Here is a 14,720-nt window from a genome sequence, read left to right as displayed (position 1 = left end):
TAGGCAAGACAGCCCAAGGGAGAAGAAAGGCCCGGGGTACTAGATAACTACTTACTACTGCCTAGTTAAGTTAGTTTAACTTAGTTCAGAGTGACTAGTATGACTACTCCGTAGTTATTTACTCCGTACTTCGACGCCATGACTACTATCTACTAGTAAGTCCTGAGAGCAAGGCATCCAACCGACCATCGCGCCCCCTCCCAAAATCACCATGCAGCGAGGTCACCGTACACTCCCCCCTGCCATCGACTTTATGCGACTGTGTCAGGGCCGTGAATCTGGCCTGAGGGCGGTAATCCAGCAATATGGCGCATTCAAATTGAGAAACCACGGAGTATCCTTGTCCACAAAGGATGGTTGCTTCGCTTTTGTATGGACCATGCCTGATAGCCTTTCCTACAACTACTATTCTTCGATGAATGATCAAGCTGACACTCCGCTTTGAGAGTAAATCCTTCTTTGGACAATCCAGTGACCTCAAGATAGCCAATCCCGCTTTCTCCAGATTTGAGGGCGAAAAGGTCAAGGGGACCCGGATACCTAAAGAAAGCCTCTATATTTGCAAGCCTGATTTATGCGAGTATCCAACATTGCAAAAGCTATCTAAGGTGATATCGGCACCCTTGATACTTGGAAGATTGTCATAAGTACTGAAACCTATCTGTATGTAGGAATTCGAGAGGATAACACCCGTTCTGTTACGGGAGATATCACGGGTTCTGAATCTCTCTCCGCCGCTTGACTCATTCCACACAGGTGGAAGCGACCAGCTAGCCCTTCACCACTACCCGGAGGTTCCAGGTGCTCGGGAGAGGAGCCCTGCACACCGAGACTGGGGTCTTTTGACACTTCTCATGCATGAAGACATGGGCAGCCAGAACGGCTTGGAAGTCGCAGAGTTGCCTTGTTCCCATCAAGGCGGACAACCAGCGAACAACTCAAAATTCATCTCCGTTGTTCCGGGCAACGATGAGATCACTGTACTTCTGGGCAACATGCTGCCGAGGCTATCCAAGTTATATCAGTGGGAAGAAATCCGTTCTTGCGCCCACAGAGTTTCCGGTTTCGGAGAGCGGTATAGCATTGCATGTTTCGTCCATGCTGACGATAACATGTTATTACATGAAGATGGAACTACTGCCCGGGAGCATAGAGAAAAGTGGGAGACCCAGTCCAAAGTGGGGGCCCAGCGTGTTTCGAACACCTAATCTCGGATACTCTTCCCTATAGATTCCTTGCTCCCACTGGCGCCTGTGGAATGCTTCTAAGCTCACGAAGGGCTTGTCAATTGTCTCTATCTGAATATAGCATAGGATAAGGTGCCCAAGTATTACATTAGAGAGGGCTATGTCTCCCTCGGTCCGTGCGAGGGGGAACAGGAGAGACTGATCCCGGACATCAAGTCATACTGATCTAGAGTCTGTGCGTATCGATCCAACAATGCAGTACCCAGACATGTCCACCAGTACTCCCTTCCTGTTGCACGAAAACGGCCCTTCGCTTTCTTAAGATGCCGGTGTGCTTTATTCATGTTGTCCTGCTCGGCTGCAATGGTACACAAAGAGTTCTCTATAAGCATCTCAACAAATCCGGTGATCTTTCTATGTTGCTGGCAAAACCTTGCAGGACTTCGTGCTGCCTCCCTGTGTGCTTTTGCTTCTACCAGTTGGCCCAAGAGATAAACGATTATGGCCCTTCCTAAGTAAACCCGAAGTTCTTCGAACCTGGAAGCCTAGTTGTGATCTACCAAACTCCGGTACTCCTAGTGTAAAACTTCAAATAAGAGTAGAGAATGCATGATTCTATGGCGCCGTCGGAGGTCTGCACGGGTCAATGGGTCTAGTAACTAACTGTACTCTCATCAGGACTCTTTCAGGTGACTTTCTCCCTTTAGATCTATTCTCTTTTGGCATGATGGTGGGCCCTGCCACTTTATTTGAGCCTCACCATTATTATCACGATGGGACATTCCTAATCAATGGTTTATTTTCCTTGGACTATACTGTATCTCTATGTCCGACTTCTCATCATCGGGAGCCTCCTCGTCATCAGTATCTTCTATGTCGATCCACGAATGTTGGTATATGGGTCTTTCGCTGCTAGGGTACCCTGTCGATCTCAACCGTTCGAATATCCCACGTGAGGCGCATTCGGAAAGTGACTGTGAGACAAAGTTATATGTATAGTATTCAAGCACGGAATAGTCTCTGTTATGGAGGTGTTGCAATGCTCCGTCTGCAGGCTGGCTAGTCTGTTCGCTTGAGTATCTGATCTAGCTTTTGTCTGTCAAGATCCATTCCCAAACATCGTATTTTAAGAAATCACCGGCACACTGAGCATGTTCTCAGACCGATAACTCTGTATCGCTAAGCTGTGTTGTCCCAAAAGGCTTCCAGGGCCAGATTGGAGGTCAGTTGTGACCTTCAGAGGCTGTAATGAAAAGTAGCCGGCACTCATCGTCACGGGGTATCCATTCACCATTGATGGGACCTATTTCTGAAGTCAAGAAAGACTGCGTTGTTTCGGTCCAGGCAGACGCTAAAAGGTCCAAAGCCGTCATGCCTGCTCGTACGTCGCGCAATATAGATTTTGCCAAGTCTGTGAGAAGGGCACCGAGCCAGAGGATACCGAGTCGAGGCTGCCGATTTATCAATAACGCGGCCGTTGAATTCTTTTTTGAGGGTGATGAATCAAGACCGGGTTCAGCCGTTCACTGACAATGTTGCACTCGATATCGTTATTGAAGAAGGTGCTGCACAAAATCGAGCGTAAGCCCCAAACGTTGGAACTCAATGTCATAGACTTGACAAGCAATTGGCCGTGCTCGTTGAGGAGTTCTGAAATTGAAACGGTGGCGCCAGCGCCCTCCTTTGACATCAATTGGAAACTCTGCTTAGGAATCGGAGGTGCAATTGTACCCCGGCGAGGACGACTGAGCACGGAGCGTAAAGGTGATGGTGCACACAGAAGCGACGTAGATATTCAAGAGCGGTCCATGAGTCTGGTGGGTTTGCCCTAGTAATCAGGGAGTCCTTGGTGGCTGGGGTCAATCCAGCATCCGTTACCGACAGTGACCATGGTGACAGATACTCATGGCCATTGTACTTGGTAGTCGCATCCCAACCGTTGCCAGAATACAGAATCGCACGCCACCAGAGGACTTCCTCCTCGCAAGCATTGTCGTCAATGTCAACGTGAATCGTGTGTTGCTTGTCCAACTTCACCGAACCTTCGCAACTCTGCGCAGTGTAGCTCATCTGACATTCGTGATCAACGGAGCGTTCAAGCAACTCAGCCCATCGAGCAGATAATATATAGGCCCATGTAAGGAATAGAAGTGGCAGATAGTCTCCTTCATCATAGCCTGCCAGCCCCTCGACTCCCGGCCAGTCTGAAAATGGGGCGTCTGCTGATAATTTGACACTCACTCGATGAGTTGCTTAGAGTGAACCCTCAGCTGTAGATTGCAAGCATCACTGGAAGTCCTCCATGTTGATCTACAGTTAACGACAAGACTACCTTTCCCTTGCATCGATTGATTCTCCTCACAAGCAAAAGCGATCTTCTCGTAAGAGGAAGCAGTGCTGCCACCAAGGAAAGGTGGGGTCTGGCTGACGAGTGATCCCAGGTCTATCGCTTGCTGCGGGAATGGATGACTTTCATCCTCACCATTCAGATAGGAGGACCTATGTTCTGAGGCTCTCTTGGAGGACGTGGCTGAATACATCATCAGCTGGGCGCACGGCATCGCCCAATATCCACACATGCTATCTGGATAGAATGCTTCGTTATTACTCTAATACTAGTAGTCAAGACACAAAGACGTGGGTGCGAGGAAAGGACCAATGACTACTTTTGATCCTCAATCGATTGGTATCAACTGAATGAAGGGAGGAAGAGGTGCTGTTGCAATAAGGGGAAATTATGAAAGCGAGCACGCTGCGTAGGCATTCATCTTGAAAGTGAAAAAGGACTTCTACTACTGCTAGTCTCACTGCCCGAGACTGCCGGTCATGTTTGTTGCCTGCCGGAGTGGTTATCACTACATCCTGGTCAGTCCTCCGCTATGGTCTGTTATCATCCACTAAGAATTTACTATCTTTAGAAATAATATCAAGGGCCGAATATTATTTCTCAGCTTGAAGGAAGCTACTCTAAATCTATGGCGATCATGAGATCTGCTGTTGGATACATTGACTGAAATGAATTGAGCCATGTCCTTGGGCACTCCGAACAATGTTGCGCGTCAACCCAACATAATGAAACAAGACTTTGGAATCTCACACTAAAGTACGACGCCTTCCGTTGCCAGTAAATATTCCAACATGACAAACGTAAGCGGTTCCAAGCGGGTGAAAGATGTCTTGATCCTCGCTGTGATGGCGGATGGGGGTGCCTGGGACTAGCCAATGCCAACCCCCCATTCTAGCGCCAGCTGTGCGTGCCTCGTCTCTTTGGCGTCTCTCCCTTCTTCCCCTCTCCACCTCACTCAATGTGATCCGGCATGGCGGCAACCACTCGAAATCACATCCCTTCTCACGCTATATTCTCTGGCGCAGCTTCCATGCAGTCTCATTGCTCATCACACTAGGCGTCTATCAGGTCGGCTAAGACCAACCCATGACTTATACTAACCGCTGCACTTTTCCAGCACGACACGCTGGAATCTCAGCACAGTTGATCAGTTGGGATCGAGGAAACCACGCAGAACTTATTGGCTAACAATGCTTCATGGGGTGACATGAAGTCGCTAGATTCGTGGTGACTCCCGAAAATCATGGCGTCGAAAACTGCTTCGTTGATAGGCCCCAGTTACCTGTTGCCTCCCGACATCCAATATAAATACTCAGCAGTCGACATGCTCCAGAAGCAGCTTTTCTGCCACTTCAATTCTATGCTCCACATAGAATCTTCATTTCTGGTACACACACATACTTCTGGTATATACGTCGTGCTCACTAGTCGTCACAATGATCGACCTCTTGGAAGTGAAGAGACGCTATGAAGCCGTGCTGGCAGTTGAAGATAGCAGGGACAAAATCCTTCAGGTACTATCGTATAACGCATGAGGCATAGGCGGATGACTGATTTCTTGAACAGAATCTATTTTCCCAAGTTGAAAGTCTGCAGAGGGCTCTTCAAAATACGCTTGGTGATGCCAAATTCCAGGAATTGAAGAAATATAAGACAGAGTATGACGACTTGCGACTTGACCAGGTACTTCTTTCCTTCTTTCCAGTACCATTTTCAAAAGAATTATACTAATAGCTCTGCAGTCTAAGTTGAGTTTTGTTTCTGTGCTTGTCGACGGTGACTGCATGAATGTAAGCAAGCGTCCGTCCGTTGTCTCGTCCTATACTAACAACTCAGTTCAATGACGCTCTCATTCGACAAGGGTATAACGGCGGGCGTAAGGCTGCCATGCTTCTCCGAAAGTCCGTCGAGCGTCACATTCGTGATATCGACCCTCAGGCCAGCCCAAACATTCAGTACCGAATCCGAGTGTACGCTAACGTCCCGGGCCTGATGAAAACGTACCGGGAAGCGCACATTATGCGTTCAAATGAAGCGCTGGATCCATTTATTCGTGGATTTAATATGGAGAACAGCCTGTGTGATTTCATTGATGCAGGAAATGGCAAGGAGTGTTCAGACGTCAAGATACGGGGTACGGTTGCCCTCTTCAACCGTGATACAGCAGACATGGTATATGCTAACCACCATCATAGCAACGTTCGAGCAAGACATTCTAGATGTCCACTGTCGTCGCATCGTCTTCTGTGGCTCGACCGATAATGGCTACGCACGCATCCTCAGCTCCCACCAGGGGTCCAATCGCATCTCGCTCGTCCAGGGAGCACCCTTTGCATGGGAAATTGAGCAGCTGGCAAGCGAGTTCCAAACCACATCCTTTCCTGAGGTCTTCCGATCTACAAAGCTGCCTTCTCGAGCATCATCTTTCAGCGCATTCAAAACCGCATCCGCCAACTCGTCACCCAGCAGCTCTCCGACCAGTCTCAGCACACCCTCGACAACGCCAAAACGCAACTATGCCACGATAGCCAAGTCGAATCTCCAAGCTACATCTCCCACCAGAACAAACAGATCTAAACGATCCAAGATCTCAGTCATAACGTTCGATATCTCTCCCTCATACGATACCCAAATCCAGTTCAATACAGTCCAGCTCAATAGCAAGAGCCAACGAGTCGACCCGCCACCTCGGGCCAGCAGCAAAGACAATTTCGAAAGATTACGAAGGTCGAAGTATTGCAATAGATACCATATCCTGGGAGAGTGTCCCCTTGGCGATGAGTGCGGGCACAGACACGGACGCCGACTCGGAGCTAGGGATGTTCATGACCTGTGGTGCGTTACGCGAACGTGCGTCTGCCCGAATGATATCTGGTGCACAGATCCCAAGTGTATCTGTGGACATCAGTGTCCATGGGAGAATCAGCCAGGACATTGCAGTGGAGACTGCAAGTTTCCCGAGTGGATGCATGGAGTTGATAAATCGGTTGCGGTGATTTTGTAGGAGCTTGAGATGTCAATTTATGAGTAGAATACGAACTGCATCTAAAACAAGTTGAATCCACCCATGTATATAGACCATCATATCATTATATTTCTGTTTATATACCTCCCAATTATTGAATCTATAACGACGCTCTAGCCTGACAATCGCTTCACACTATCAGAACAGTCACACGAACTTTGCATAGTAGAAATGTTTTTACAATATTTGGAAAGAAGTATAGACAGTCCAATCACGAAATAAAAAGTTTATGAAAAGAGAAGGGAAAAAAAGAGAAACCCACTAAGCAAACAAGAACTTCGCCGCATGCTCAACATGATCATCCGAGAACGTCGCCATAGTATAATAACTGTGATCGTAATCAGGCTGGTACCGAATCGTCACGCCCTCCACGCCCGCCTCCTTGGCAGCTTTCTCAAAGTTCTCGGGAAGAAGTTGTCCCTGCTTGTAGAAGTTGTCTCCGGTGCCCTATACACACATCATTAGTACACACCTCATCGAACCTGAGAGGAAAGAAGTCAAAGGGGGAAAAAAGAAAGGGGATGAACATACAACATCAATGAGAACATCCAACCTCCTACCCTTCCACTTCTTCACCAATTCCGTAGCATCATGCTCCTTCCACTTCTCCACCTGATCCTCACCAAAGTATCCCGAGAACGCCTTCTGACCCCACGGGCAGTTGATCGGGTTGGTGATGGGAGCGAACGCAGACACGGACTTGTATTTTCCAGGGTTGCGAAGGAACTGTGTCCCCATAATTATCAACGTTAGCCCATGAACAAACCCGACCCTCACAAATCAAGAAATTAATAAAAAGAAAGAAGGGTGTACGTACCAAAGTCAAAGCTCCATGTCCCCCCATACTATGACCCGTAATACTAACCCTCTCACTATCCAACTGCGGGAACGCCTTGAACACCGTAGCGGGCAATTCCTCCGTGATGTACGTGTACATGTTATATCCGTTATCGTAAGGTGGCTTGGTCGCGTCGACGTAGAAGCCCGCGCCGGTGCCGAAGTCATAGCTGTCGGCTTCGCCGGGGATGTTGAGGCCGCCTATATTTCATCCATTCATTTAGTATTATTCCCCTATAAAGCAATCCCAAGCTCCATAACGATAAAAGAATTACAATAATTGAGAGAGGGAGGGGGGCACATACGAGGACTCGTATCAGGATACAGCACAGCAATACCCTTCTTACTCGCTCCGTGCTGGAAGAAGCCCTTCTCGGAGCAGTTCTCGGCGGTGCAGGTCAAACCCGAGAGGTAGATGAGGACGGGCACCTTAGTGGAAGGGTTCTGGAAAGCTTGAGGGGGCAGATAGAGGTTGAAGCCCATTTCACATTTGGTGGAGGTGGCGGGGTGGGTGAGCTTGAGGAGCTTACCGCCGAAGGAGGCGATGGTGGCTTTTGTTGTGACGGACATGGTGGATACTATTCTTCTGGTGTGGAATGGGATGGGATAGGAAGGGAAGATGGGAAGGGAATGAATGGAATAGATGAAGCGGGAGGGATGGAGAAGAGGGACTTATATCATAATATTCAATGGCATGAGGGGAAGAAATCGGCGCGGATGAGGGGAAAATGAGGGGCGGTGGATCTTCGACTCCCGGAAATTTTTGCCGTTTGAAGTTATCGGCGCTATCCGGATGAAGTAGTAGTATTGATGAAGTGTATTAGATAAATGCAAGAATTAAACTAAACTACCTTGCCATGCTATGCCTTAGGTATCATATCCCTCTTCCCAAAGAACAAAAGGAAACGCCAATGCTTATCCATCTGCAATGAGTTACGCCAAAAACACCGCGGGAATCCCGTAGATCACCGGCGCGGCACCGTTCAAGTACCTCAACACACAGGCCTGCCGAGACTGGCAAACCGCATCATCCAGAGCCACTGCCTGCTCTCGTCCCCCGACAAGGCCCCATTTCTCCAGCGTGCTCTTGGCAAACCGGTCAATGTCCTTGTCCGTCACATCCCAAAGAGTGGCCACTAATGCCGGACTCCCCGCATGCAAGTAGTTCATCGGCGTGCCGTACGGCTCGTACTCGCCGGCTTCCGTCAAAGCACCACTGCTACAACCCATCAGGAATGTGATTGCGCATCGGTCAAGACGCTTGATGGTCCGCGCCCGGCAGTACTGCGCGCCACTGCCATGTCCGAAATAGAGGAACACGTCGTTCGACTCTAGCCCCGTCTTAAATTCGTCCTCCGTCGGCTCTCGGTTGGCCACTCCACTCCACCCCTCCAGCTTCAACAGGTCCTTCTCGAAGGTGCCCTGCGTGGTTTGCAGATCACCGGTGGGGTTGAGGAAATAGGTGCCATTCTTGCGGCTGATCGTAAAGCCAGCCTTGTTCTCGGCGCCCTCGTCGCGGAATCGCAGGATTCGGTCCCGAAGACATTCCAAGGAGGGCACCCGGCACACGGGGAATCCCTGGAGACACGGAAGAGATTCCCATGGGAACATATGCAAGGACTTGTCCAACACCAGAACAGTACGGTTTGGCGAGGGGTTGCCCTGCTCTTTCCGGACGTGCTCGTGATACCCTCTCAGAGCGTCCAGAGTTTCCACGACCATCATGTCGAAGTCGATCTCATCGTACGCGTTACGCTCCCCCTGGAATTGCAAGATATCGACCACAAAGTAGAGAAGGTCCATCAACGTCTCTTCGGGATCTTCTTGGTCGTCCAGGTCTTTGACCCCGATAAACAGTTCAAGCACATTCGGATGAAGTGTCAACCGCGGACTGGCTGCTCGACCACCCTTGCGGCGCGAGGGAAGGTGCTTGTCGAGGATGTTGTGGAATGCATCTGCGAACCGCGCAAGTGAACGAGTCTCATGAGGGACCGGTGAGAATATTCCGCGGAATCCACCGAACCAGACAGTCTCAATATGTTGCAGAAGAGCCTCCATCCGACGGTCCAGTGCCTCCCGGTTCTTCCACCAGTCCTTCTTCATCTGGCGGTCGGTTTGGTGTTTAGCGGCATGTGCACTTTCATTGGCCAGCCGAATGAGCTCCTGCATATCTCCCTTGCCATCCTCGAATGTGTATTGCTCCTCCTCATCCTCCGAACTGCCCCGCTTGAGAGGCAGGCGCAAGAGGAATGGAGAGCGACCCTTTTGCAACCGCGAAACCACAAATTCAGTACGGTCAGTGCTCAAGGACAGAGAAAGGACGTTCCAGTTTTCTGGAAGGATATCAACATATTCTTCGGTGAAACGTGAGCAGAGGTCCTCTTCCGGTACCACTGCCGATTCGGCAGTCGGCCAAAGCAGGGGGTCGCAGTAATCGGCGAGCTGTTTGTCAAGAGCAATGGCAGCATGCTCCCGAGTAAAAGCACCAATGCGGCCAACCTCGTTCACATTAGCGGGTGACTGGGAGAGCGAAACGAGATTATCAAGTGCCGTGACATGGGTCAACATGGAGATACGGCTCATCAGGCGGGAGGCGGCATGGCTGTCAAGGGTCGATCCGAGGGTCGTAGCAAGCGGAAAGATGGTATTCAGACTTTCGCTCGCTTTAGCGAGCATTACAGAGAAGTCCTCTGTCGGCTTAGGCGTCTTAGAGCGTGTACCCCTCGTAGCTGTCTTTGTGGGCGCTCGTGTCCTTCGCGTGGTAGTTGTTTTACCACTGCTGGTCTGGCTCGCCGTCTTGCTCGGTGACTGGAGCGATGGCAGGGAAATAGTCGATTCGGGGAGGACACAGTACACTGCGTGAGTGGCAAAGTTTCGAATGGCATCAGCGAGTAGATGCTCGCTTTCTCCAATATGCAGGGAGATCTGACTGTCCCTGGAAGTGGCGAACTTGCGCGCATCCTCCAGCAAGCTGGATGCCTTCTCAAAGTCTCGCAGTGAACGCAAGCATGCCGCCTGCTGCCGAAGAATGTCACTCCGCAGATGAAGGAGTGACGTCGAGTCTGTCTCTGCCGATTCGGAGCTGATGCTTGACCCTTTCGGTGCGCTTGTGGTAGTTGCTGCACGAGTTCGGCGTGTCGTCGTCGGCGCTCGTTGCCTCGTCTTCCTAGCGGTGCCTTGAACCTGTAGCTTTTTCATTTTATCATTAAGATCTGCCACATCCGAAAGGACATTCAATGACTCAGAAGCACCACACTCGGCCATGAGCCTGTCGGCTTCGAGGAGGGCACGGTGCTCATCGCGGTAACGACCCTGTGCTCTATGGAGAGATGCAAGGCCTATCTGAAGCGAAACAAGTTCGATGCTGTTGTCAAGCTGCTTGGAAAGTGACTCTGCTGCCGCAAGAAGCTCTTGGCCCTCCTTCATATGCCCACCATAGATCCAGTGCGAGCCAAGCTGCGCTTGTGACGCGATCAGGCGTACGTTGGCGTTCAATGTCTTGTTGATCTTCAGCGCTTGCTCTCCGTAATAGATGGCGTCCTGGAATAACCCATGGTGGGCCGAAAGGCTTGAAAGGTTCAACAGAGCCATGTGATGCGAACCAATATGAGGCCAAAATGGGGCACCTTGGGAGTATACGGCAAGAGTTGCATTCGCTTGCGAGACCTCAAGTTTTGCCATTCCCTCAACCACAGTTTCCAGCTCGGAATTCTCGGTTGACTGAGAAATCTTATCCTGCTTCCTCTGGGCGAGCTTTTCGATTTTAGCCCAAATCCTGCAGTTCAGCCTGACAGACAATTTGCCGAAAAACAGAGCATCATTGATTGAGCCCTGAGCAAAAGAGAGCCGGGAGCTCATGAATGCCGCATCAGCCACCAATCTCTCCCACATAAGCTTCGACAATACCGAGCAAGCGTTCAGATCTTCCTTCTTCTGTTTCTTCTCATACAATGTTCGGGCTGCTGAGAGTGTACTTGCTGCTTTCTGGATTTCACCAACTTCGAGAAGATAACCCACCCGAGCTAGCTTGTGAGACAACGTTGCCAAGCAAGAGACGTCGCGTTGGCTGAAATATTGGTCCGCTCGGCTCAATAGTTCATCTGCCTTCGTACAGTATCCAAGTTGGCTGTACTGCAGTGCCAGCCGCGAAAGAACGATGATCGCTTCGGAGAAGTCGCTAGATCCTCGAAGCTCCGTCACTCGCAAGACCAGTTCGAGTGTAGAAAGCTGCAATTTCCATAGTCCATGGATCTCGGTATAATCGACGATAGCTTTCATCTGAAGCAAGAAGTGGTCAACGTCTCCAACGCTCGCAACCACCGAGTCCCAGTCATTGCACTCTCGCATCATCAGGTTCCACCAAGTTAGCACGCTTTCCAAGTCCTTTGGCTGAAGCGTGCCTTCATGCAGTCCTAGCGTAAGCCGGACAGAGTTCTGTATATGCCCTGCAAGGGCAGAGAGGTCGAAATCATCGCCGAGGTTATCCAGGTCTAGATTGCTTGAGCCGGCCTCGATGACATTCTGAAGTATGGCAGAATCCAGAGAACCCGGGTATTCAAGCGAAAAGCGCAAGCTTGTGAGCACCACCCGTAAGCGCCGGATTGGATGGACTTCCGGGGAGTAGAGTTCGAGAAGCTTCGTCAGAAGAAGGCCGAATGTAGACCGGAATGAGTTATCGATTGAAGAAGCGGAGGCCAAGTCCGTCATGATACCTAGCTGCCATTCGAGCAGATGCCCACGCTGGAGATGGGTCAGATCATCATCGTCGAAGACGGCATGGGTTTTTGTCGACCTGCTTCTCAGGTTCATCTTTAGAAAAGCATAGAGAACACGACCAAGCATGAAGCCACCGCTCTTGGGATCCTGGCAAACCCGATGAGGGAAGCACCCTTCTGTGATCGACAGCACTTGGTCGAGAGTGCCAGTGAGTAGATGTTCCTCGATCGATTGCTGGAAGGCTTGCTCAGCCTCCCGGGCAACATTAGCCTCTAGATAAAGATGTGCAAGCTTCTCGTATTTGAGAGGCGTAAATCCCGCAATCTTCTGCGCCGGCGAGCAGTTCGACAGGAGTGTCGCTGACTGCTTCAGCAGAGGCACAAGTTCGCGAACCCCTTTGCCAGACTCCCTTTCCTTGATGTACCGAGACCAAAAGAGGTTTGACAGCTTCACGAAGCACGTACCAATACTTTCGGCGATCGAATCGGATGCTTCTCCCGCAGACTCCATTGTCATCAGCAAACGCTGGCTGTCTATCAATGTTGACTGCATTTCCTCCCAGGGGGGTCTCTGTGACAAGATAGATAGCCTTCCAATGGCATTGACAGAATCGATGGCTGCAAGCGCAATATTCCGAGTTGCAGCAACACGCTTTTGGAATGGTTCCATCTCCTTTCCTTCATCTTCGACAGGTTTACGTCCAACATAACGTCGTAGAAACCTAACAAAGCCGTTCAAATATCCGTAGATTCGATAAGAAATGTCGTCATCATCCTTCTTCAGGCTTTTCTCCCTTGAAGCAATATCTCCGAAAAGGCCCATAGCAAGTTTCTTCAATTTGGCTGCTTCAACCAGCAACTCGTCTAGATCGTTCGCGCTACCCTTGAGTGGCATACATAGCACATTAGTGGCTTCCTTGATTGCCTTTGCTAGTCCGGAAGAATACTTCGTAGCCTGCTTTAGAGCCTGAAGATGCAATGATGCGATCTTACAACGGACGGTAGCCAAAGAAAGGCATTGACCGTCAGAGAGCGGGGTCAGGGTCTCCGTGTACAATTGTAAGGCTTCGTCGAAGCATCCCGCTTCCTGAGCAAGCTGGCCCAGAATGGTCGCAATTTTTGCCACAGAGATATTGTCGTTCATGCTGGGTGAGGAACGTTTCTGCACACCGGTGAAAGTCGATTGCAGGCGAACAATAGTCTTATAGGTGGAAGCGAATTCGGATTTCGTGATACCTTTGCTCTGATGAGCATAGCTAGCAACGTATCGTGCCAATGGATCCCACATCTCCTTGGCATCATCGCAGACATGCCCCGAGATCTTCCAGGACATGCAACGAATCTCTAGTGATAGTAGTTGAAGAGTTAATGATGCAGCTGGCTTCAGTCTGTTCGTCGTAGATTGCTGTGGGCTGGAGCATAGGGAAAGCACTGTATTAGACAATAGTTGAAGCTGCATGGCGGCCTTATCTTTGGTAAGAGCTCCTGCTTCTAACGCAGCCAAAGTTACATTTGCCGGGCTGCTCGGGTCCGACAGTTGCAAGGATGGAGTCGCGTTCTGAATAGTTGCGGCCTTCTTTTCGGAAGAGATGAGACGAAGCGCATTCGACTGGTACGACACGATGAGGCCATAGAGAGAGCCCGCGTGGCTGATGTTAGAAAATGTGAGAAGATCAGACATCCGTTCCTTCGTTGTTTCGCCTTCCTGTTCTACCGGGCTCCCTTTGCGGCTCGAGCCTTTACTGCCAGCAGCGGCTTTGCCATCGAGGTATTGCTGGATCCTTCTTTTCAGTGCTCTCAGTTCCTTATGTGCCAAATCGCCCAGGCCCAGTGAGAGAAATCTTCCTGCCAAAATGCATGCGCCCTGTTCGAGCTGTACGTTGGGTGTCCCCGTCTCTTGGTCGCTTTTTAACGTCCTTAAGCATGACAGAGACATAGCCGCGCACTCTGCCACTGCTAATATGCCATTATCTGTCTTTGTTGTGGCACTCTGTAGGGATGTTTTCGACTTTCTGGGGGACTTTGCAACACGGGTGGGAGAGGGCGACTCGCGAGGGGTACTAGTCGTGGAGGATCGAGCATCATCGCGTTTCGTCGATTGTAGCTTTACTGCTTCTGAAAGTGTTTTTAGAGTCGAGTTAAAGACCTCCGTGGCGAGGACAAGCTTCTCCTGGTTCGATAGACGCGCCGCATCCTGATCGACCACTGTGCTCAAAGCCGCTTCTGCCGCAGAGACCGTCGTCCGTGATCCTCTAGTTGTTTTTGTTCGGCCCGTAGCAGACGATGAGGCTTTTGTCGTCCGGCCTACCCGCTTCGCTGTCGCACTTTCGATATCCGGGGACGATTTCGACGAACCGCGGAGTAATGTTTGGAGGGATGAGACGGTGCCGTTAGAGCATGTGGAGGTTGAGCGGACGGCCTGCTTCACCGATTCGACAGGAGAACCGGGGAGTAGCGTCGAGACCGTCATGGTTGGCGGAGGTTGAATGATGACAGTGCTGCAGTCACTGACAATTGAAGGTCGTGGGGTTTCGTTCGAGCCATGCCTTCGATGTGATCATGACAGCCGCGCGGGAGCCAAGCAAAGGCGCGTTGTCGCAGCAACCAGT

The 14,720-nt window shown here is 50.4% G+C and overlaps 5 protein-coding genes across 5 annotated transcripts; 2 read left to right on the top strand and 3 right to left on the bottom strand.

Moving 5' to 3' along the window:
- The first annotated feature begins 103 nt into the window (after positions 1-103).
- Positions 104-1,277, top strand: ASPBRDRAFT_538804 (uncharacterized protein). Its single transcript, XM_067627136.1, has 3 exons — positions 104-370; positions 447-608; positions 672-1,277. The coding sequence occupies exons 1-3, from the start codon at positions 212-214 to the stop codon at positions 1,206-1,208; spliced, it is 858 nt and encodes a 285-aa protein (XP_067479666.1). The 5' UTR covers positions 104-211; the 3' UTR covers positions 1,209-1,277.
- A 698-nt stretch (positions 1,278-1,975) lies between these two features.
- ASPBRDRAFT_54263 (uncharacterized protein) lies at positions 1,976-3,766 on the bottom strand (the record flags this gene model as incomplete). Its single annotated transcript, XM_067627202.1, has 7 exons — positions 1,976-2,267; position 2,358; positions 2,422-2,671; positions 2,698-2,892; positions 2,919-3,439; positions 3,478-3,686; positions 3,744-3,766. The coding sequence occupies 7 exons, from the start codon at positions 3,764-3,766 to the stop codon at positions 1,976-1,978; spliced, it is 1,491 nt and encodes a 496-aa protein (XP_067479665.1).
- Positions 3,767-4,490: 724 nt separating this feature from the next.
- ASPBRDRAFT_175487 (uncharacterized protein) lies at positions 4,491-6,530 on the top strand (the record flags this gene model as incomplete). Its single annotated transcript, XM_067619806.1, is given in 6 exon segments — positions 4,491-5,048; positions 5,101-5,217; positions 5,277-5,324; positions 5,371-5,668; positions 5,730-6,171; positions 6,188-6,530. The coding sequence occupies 6 exon segments, from the start codon at positions 4,971-4,973 to the stop codon at positions 6,528-6,530; spliced, it is 1,326 nt and encodes a 441-aa protein (XP_067479664.1). The 5' UTR covers positions 4,491-4,970.
- A 77-nt stretch (positions 6,531-6,607) lies between these two features.
- Positions 6,608-8,101, bottom strand: ASPBRDRAFT_206366 (S-formylglutathione hydrolase). Its single transcript, XM_067621770.1, has 4 exons — positions 7,702-8,101; positions 7,377-7,597; positions 7,091-7,285; positions 6,608-7,006 (listed from the first exon to the last, which is right to left on the bottom strand). Exons 1-4 carry the CDS (start codon positions 7,964-7,966, stop codon positions 6,821-6,823), a joined length of 867 nt encoding a protein of 288 aa, XP_067479663.1. The 5' UTR covers positions 7,967-8,101; the 3' UTR covers positions 6,608-6,820.
- Positions 8,102-8,183: 82 nt separating this feature from the next.
- Positions 8,184-14,631, bottom strand: ASPBRDRAFT_42107 (C50 family peptidase). The gene has a single exon (XM_067624736.1). The coding sequence runs from the start codon at positions 14,579-14,581 to the stop codon at positions 8,330-8,332; it is 6,252 nt and encodes a 2,083-aa protein (XP_067479662.1). The 5' UTR covers positions 14,582-14,631; the 3' UTR covers positions 8,184-8,329.
- Positions 14,632-14,720: the final 89 nt, after the last annotated feature.

The sequence above is a fragment of the Aspergillus brasiliensis genome (assembly GCF_001889945.1).
Source record: "Aspergillus brasiliensis CBS 101740 unplaced genomic scaffold ASPBRscaffold_5, whole genome shotgun sequence".
Taxonomy (NCBI): Eukaryota; Fungi; Ascomycota; class Eurotiomycetes; order Eurotiales; family Aspergillaceae; genus Aspergillus; species Aspergillus brasiliensis.
The sequence above is the reverse complement of the archived record's forward strand: the minus strand, read 5'-3'. Positions and strand labels throughout refer to the sequence as shown.

What these genes read in the sequence shown, in the direction of transcription:
- ASPBRDRAFT_538804 (XM_067627136.1), top strand. Translation starts at nt 212, where the DNA reads ATGCAGCGAGGTCACCGTACACTCCCCCCTGCCATCGACTTTATGCGA. An exon ending in AGGATGGTTGCTTCGCTTTT is followed by an intron (nt 371 to 446) that starts GTATGGACCATG and finishes CTCCGCTTTGAG; the next exon opens with AGTAAATCCTTCTTTGGACA. An exon ending in CATTGCAAAAGCTATCTAAG is followed by an intron (nt 609 to 671) that starts GTGATATCGGCA and finishes ATCTGTATGTAG; the next exon opens with GAATTCGAGAGGATAACACC.
- ASPBRDRAFT_206366 (XM_067621770.1), bottom strand. Translation starts at nt 7,966, where the DNA reads ATGTCCGTCACAACAAAAGCCACCATCGCCTCCTTCGGCGGTAAGCTC. An exon ending in GACATGGAGCTTTGACTTTG is followed by an intron (nt 7,286 to 7,376) that starts GTACGTACACCC and finishes ATGGGGACACAG; the next exon opens with TTCCTTCGCAACCCTGGAAA. An exon ending in TGGATGTTCTCATTGATGTT is followed by an intron (nt 7,007 to 7,090) that starts GTATGTTCATCC and finishes ATGTGTGTATAG; the next exon opens with GGCACCGGAGACAACTTCTA.
- ASPBRDRAFT_42107 (XM_067624736.1), bottom strand. Translation starts at nt 14,581, where the DNA reads ATGACGGTCTCGACGCTACTCCCCGGTTCTCCTGTCGAATCGGTGAAG.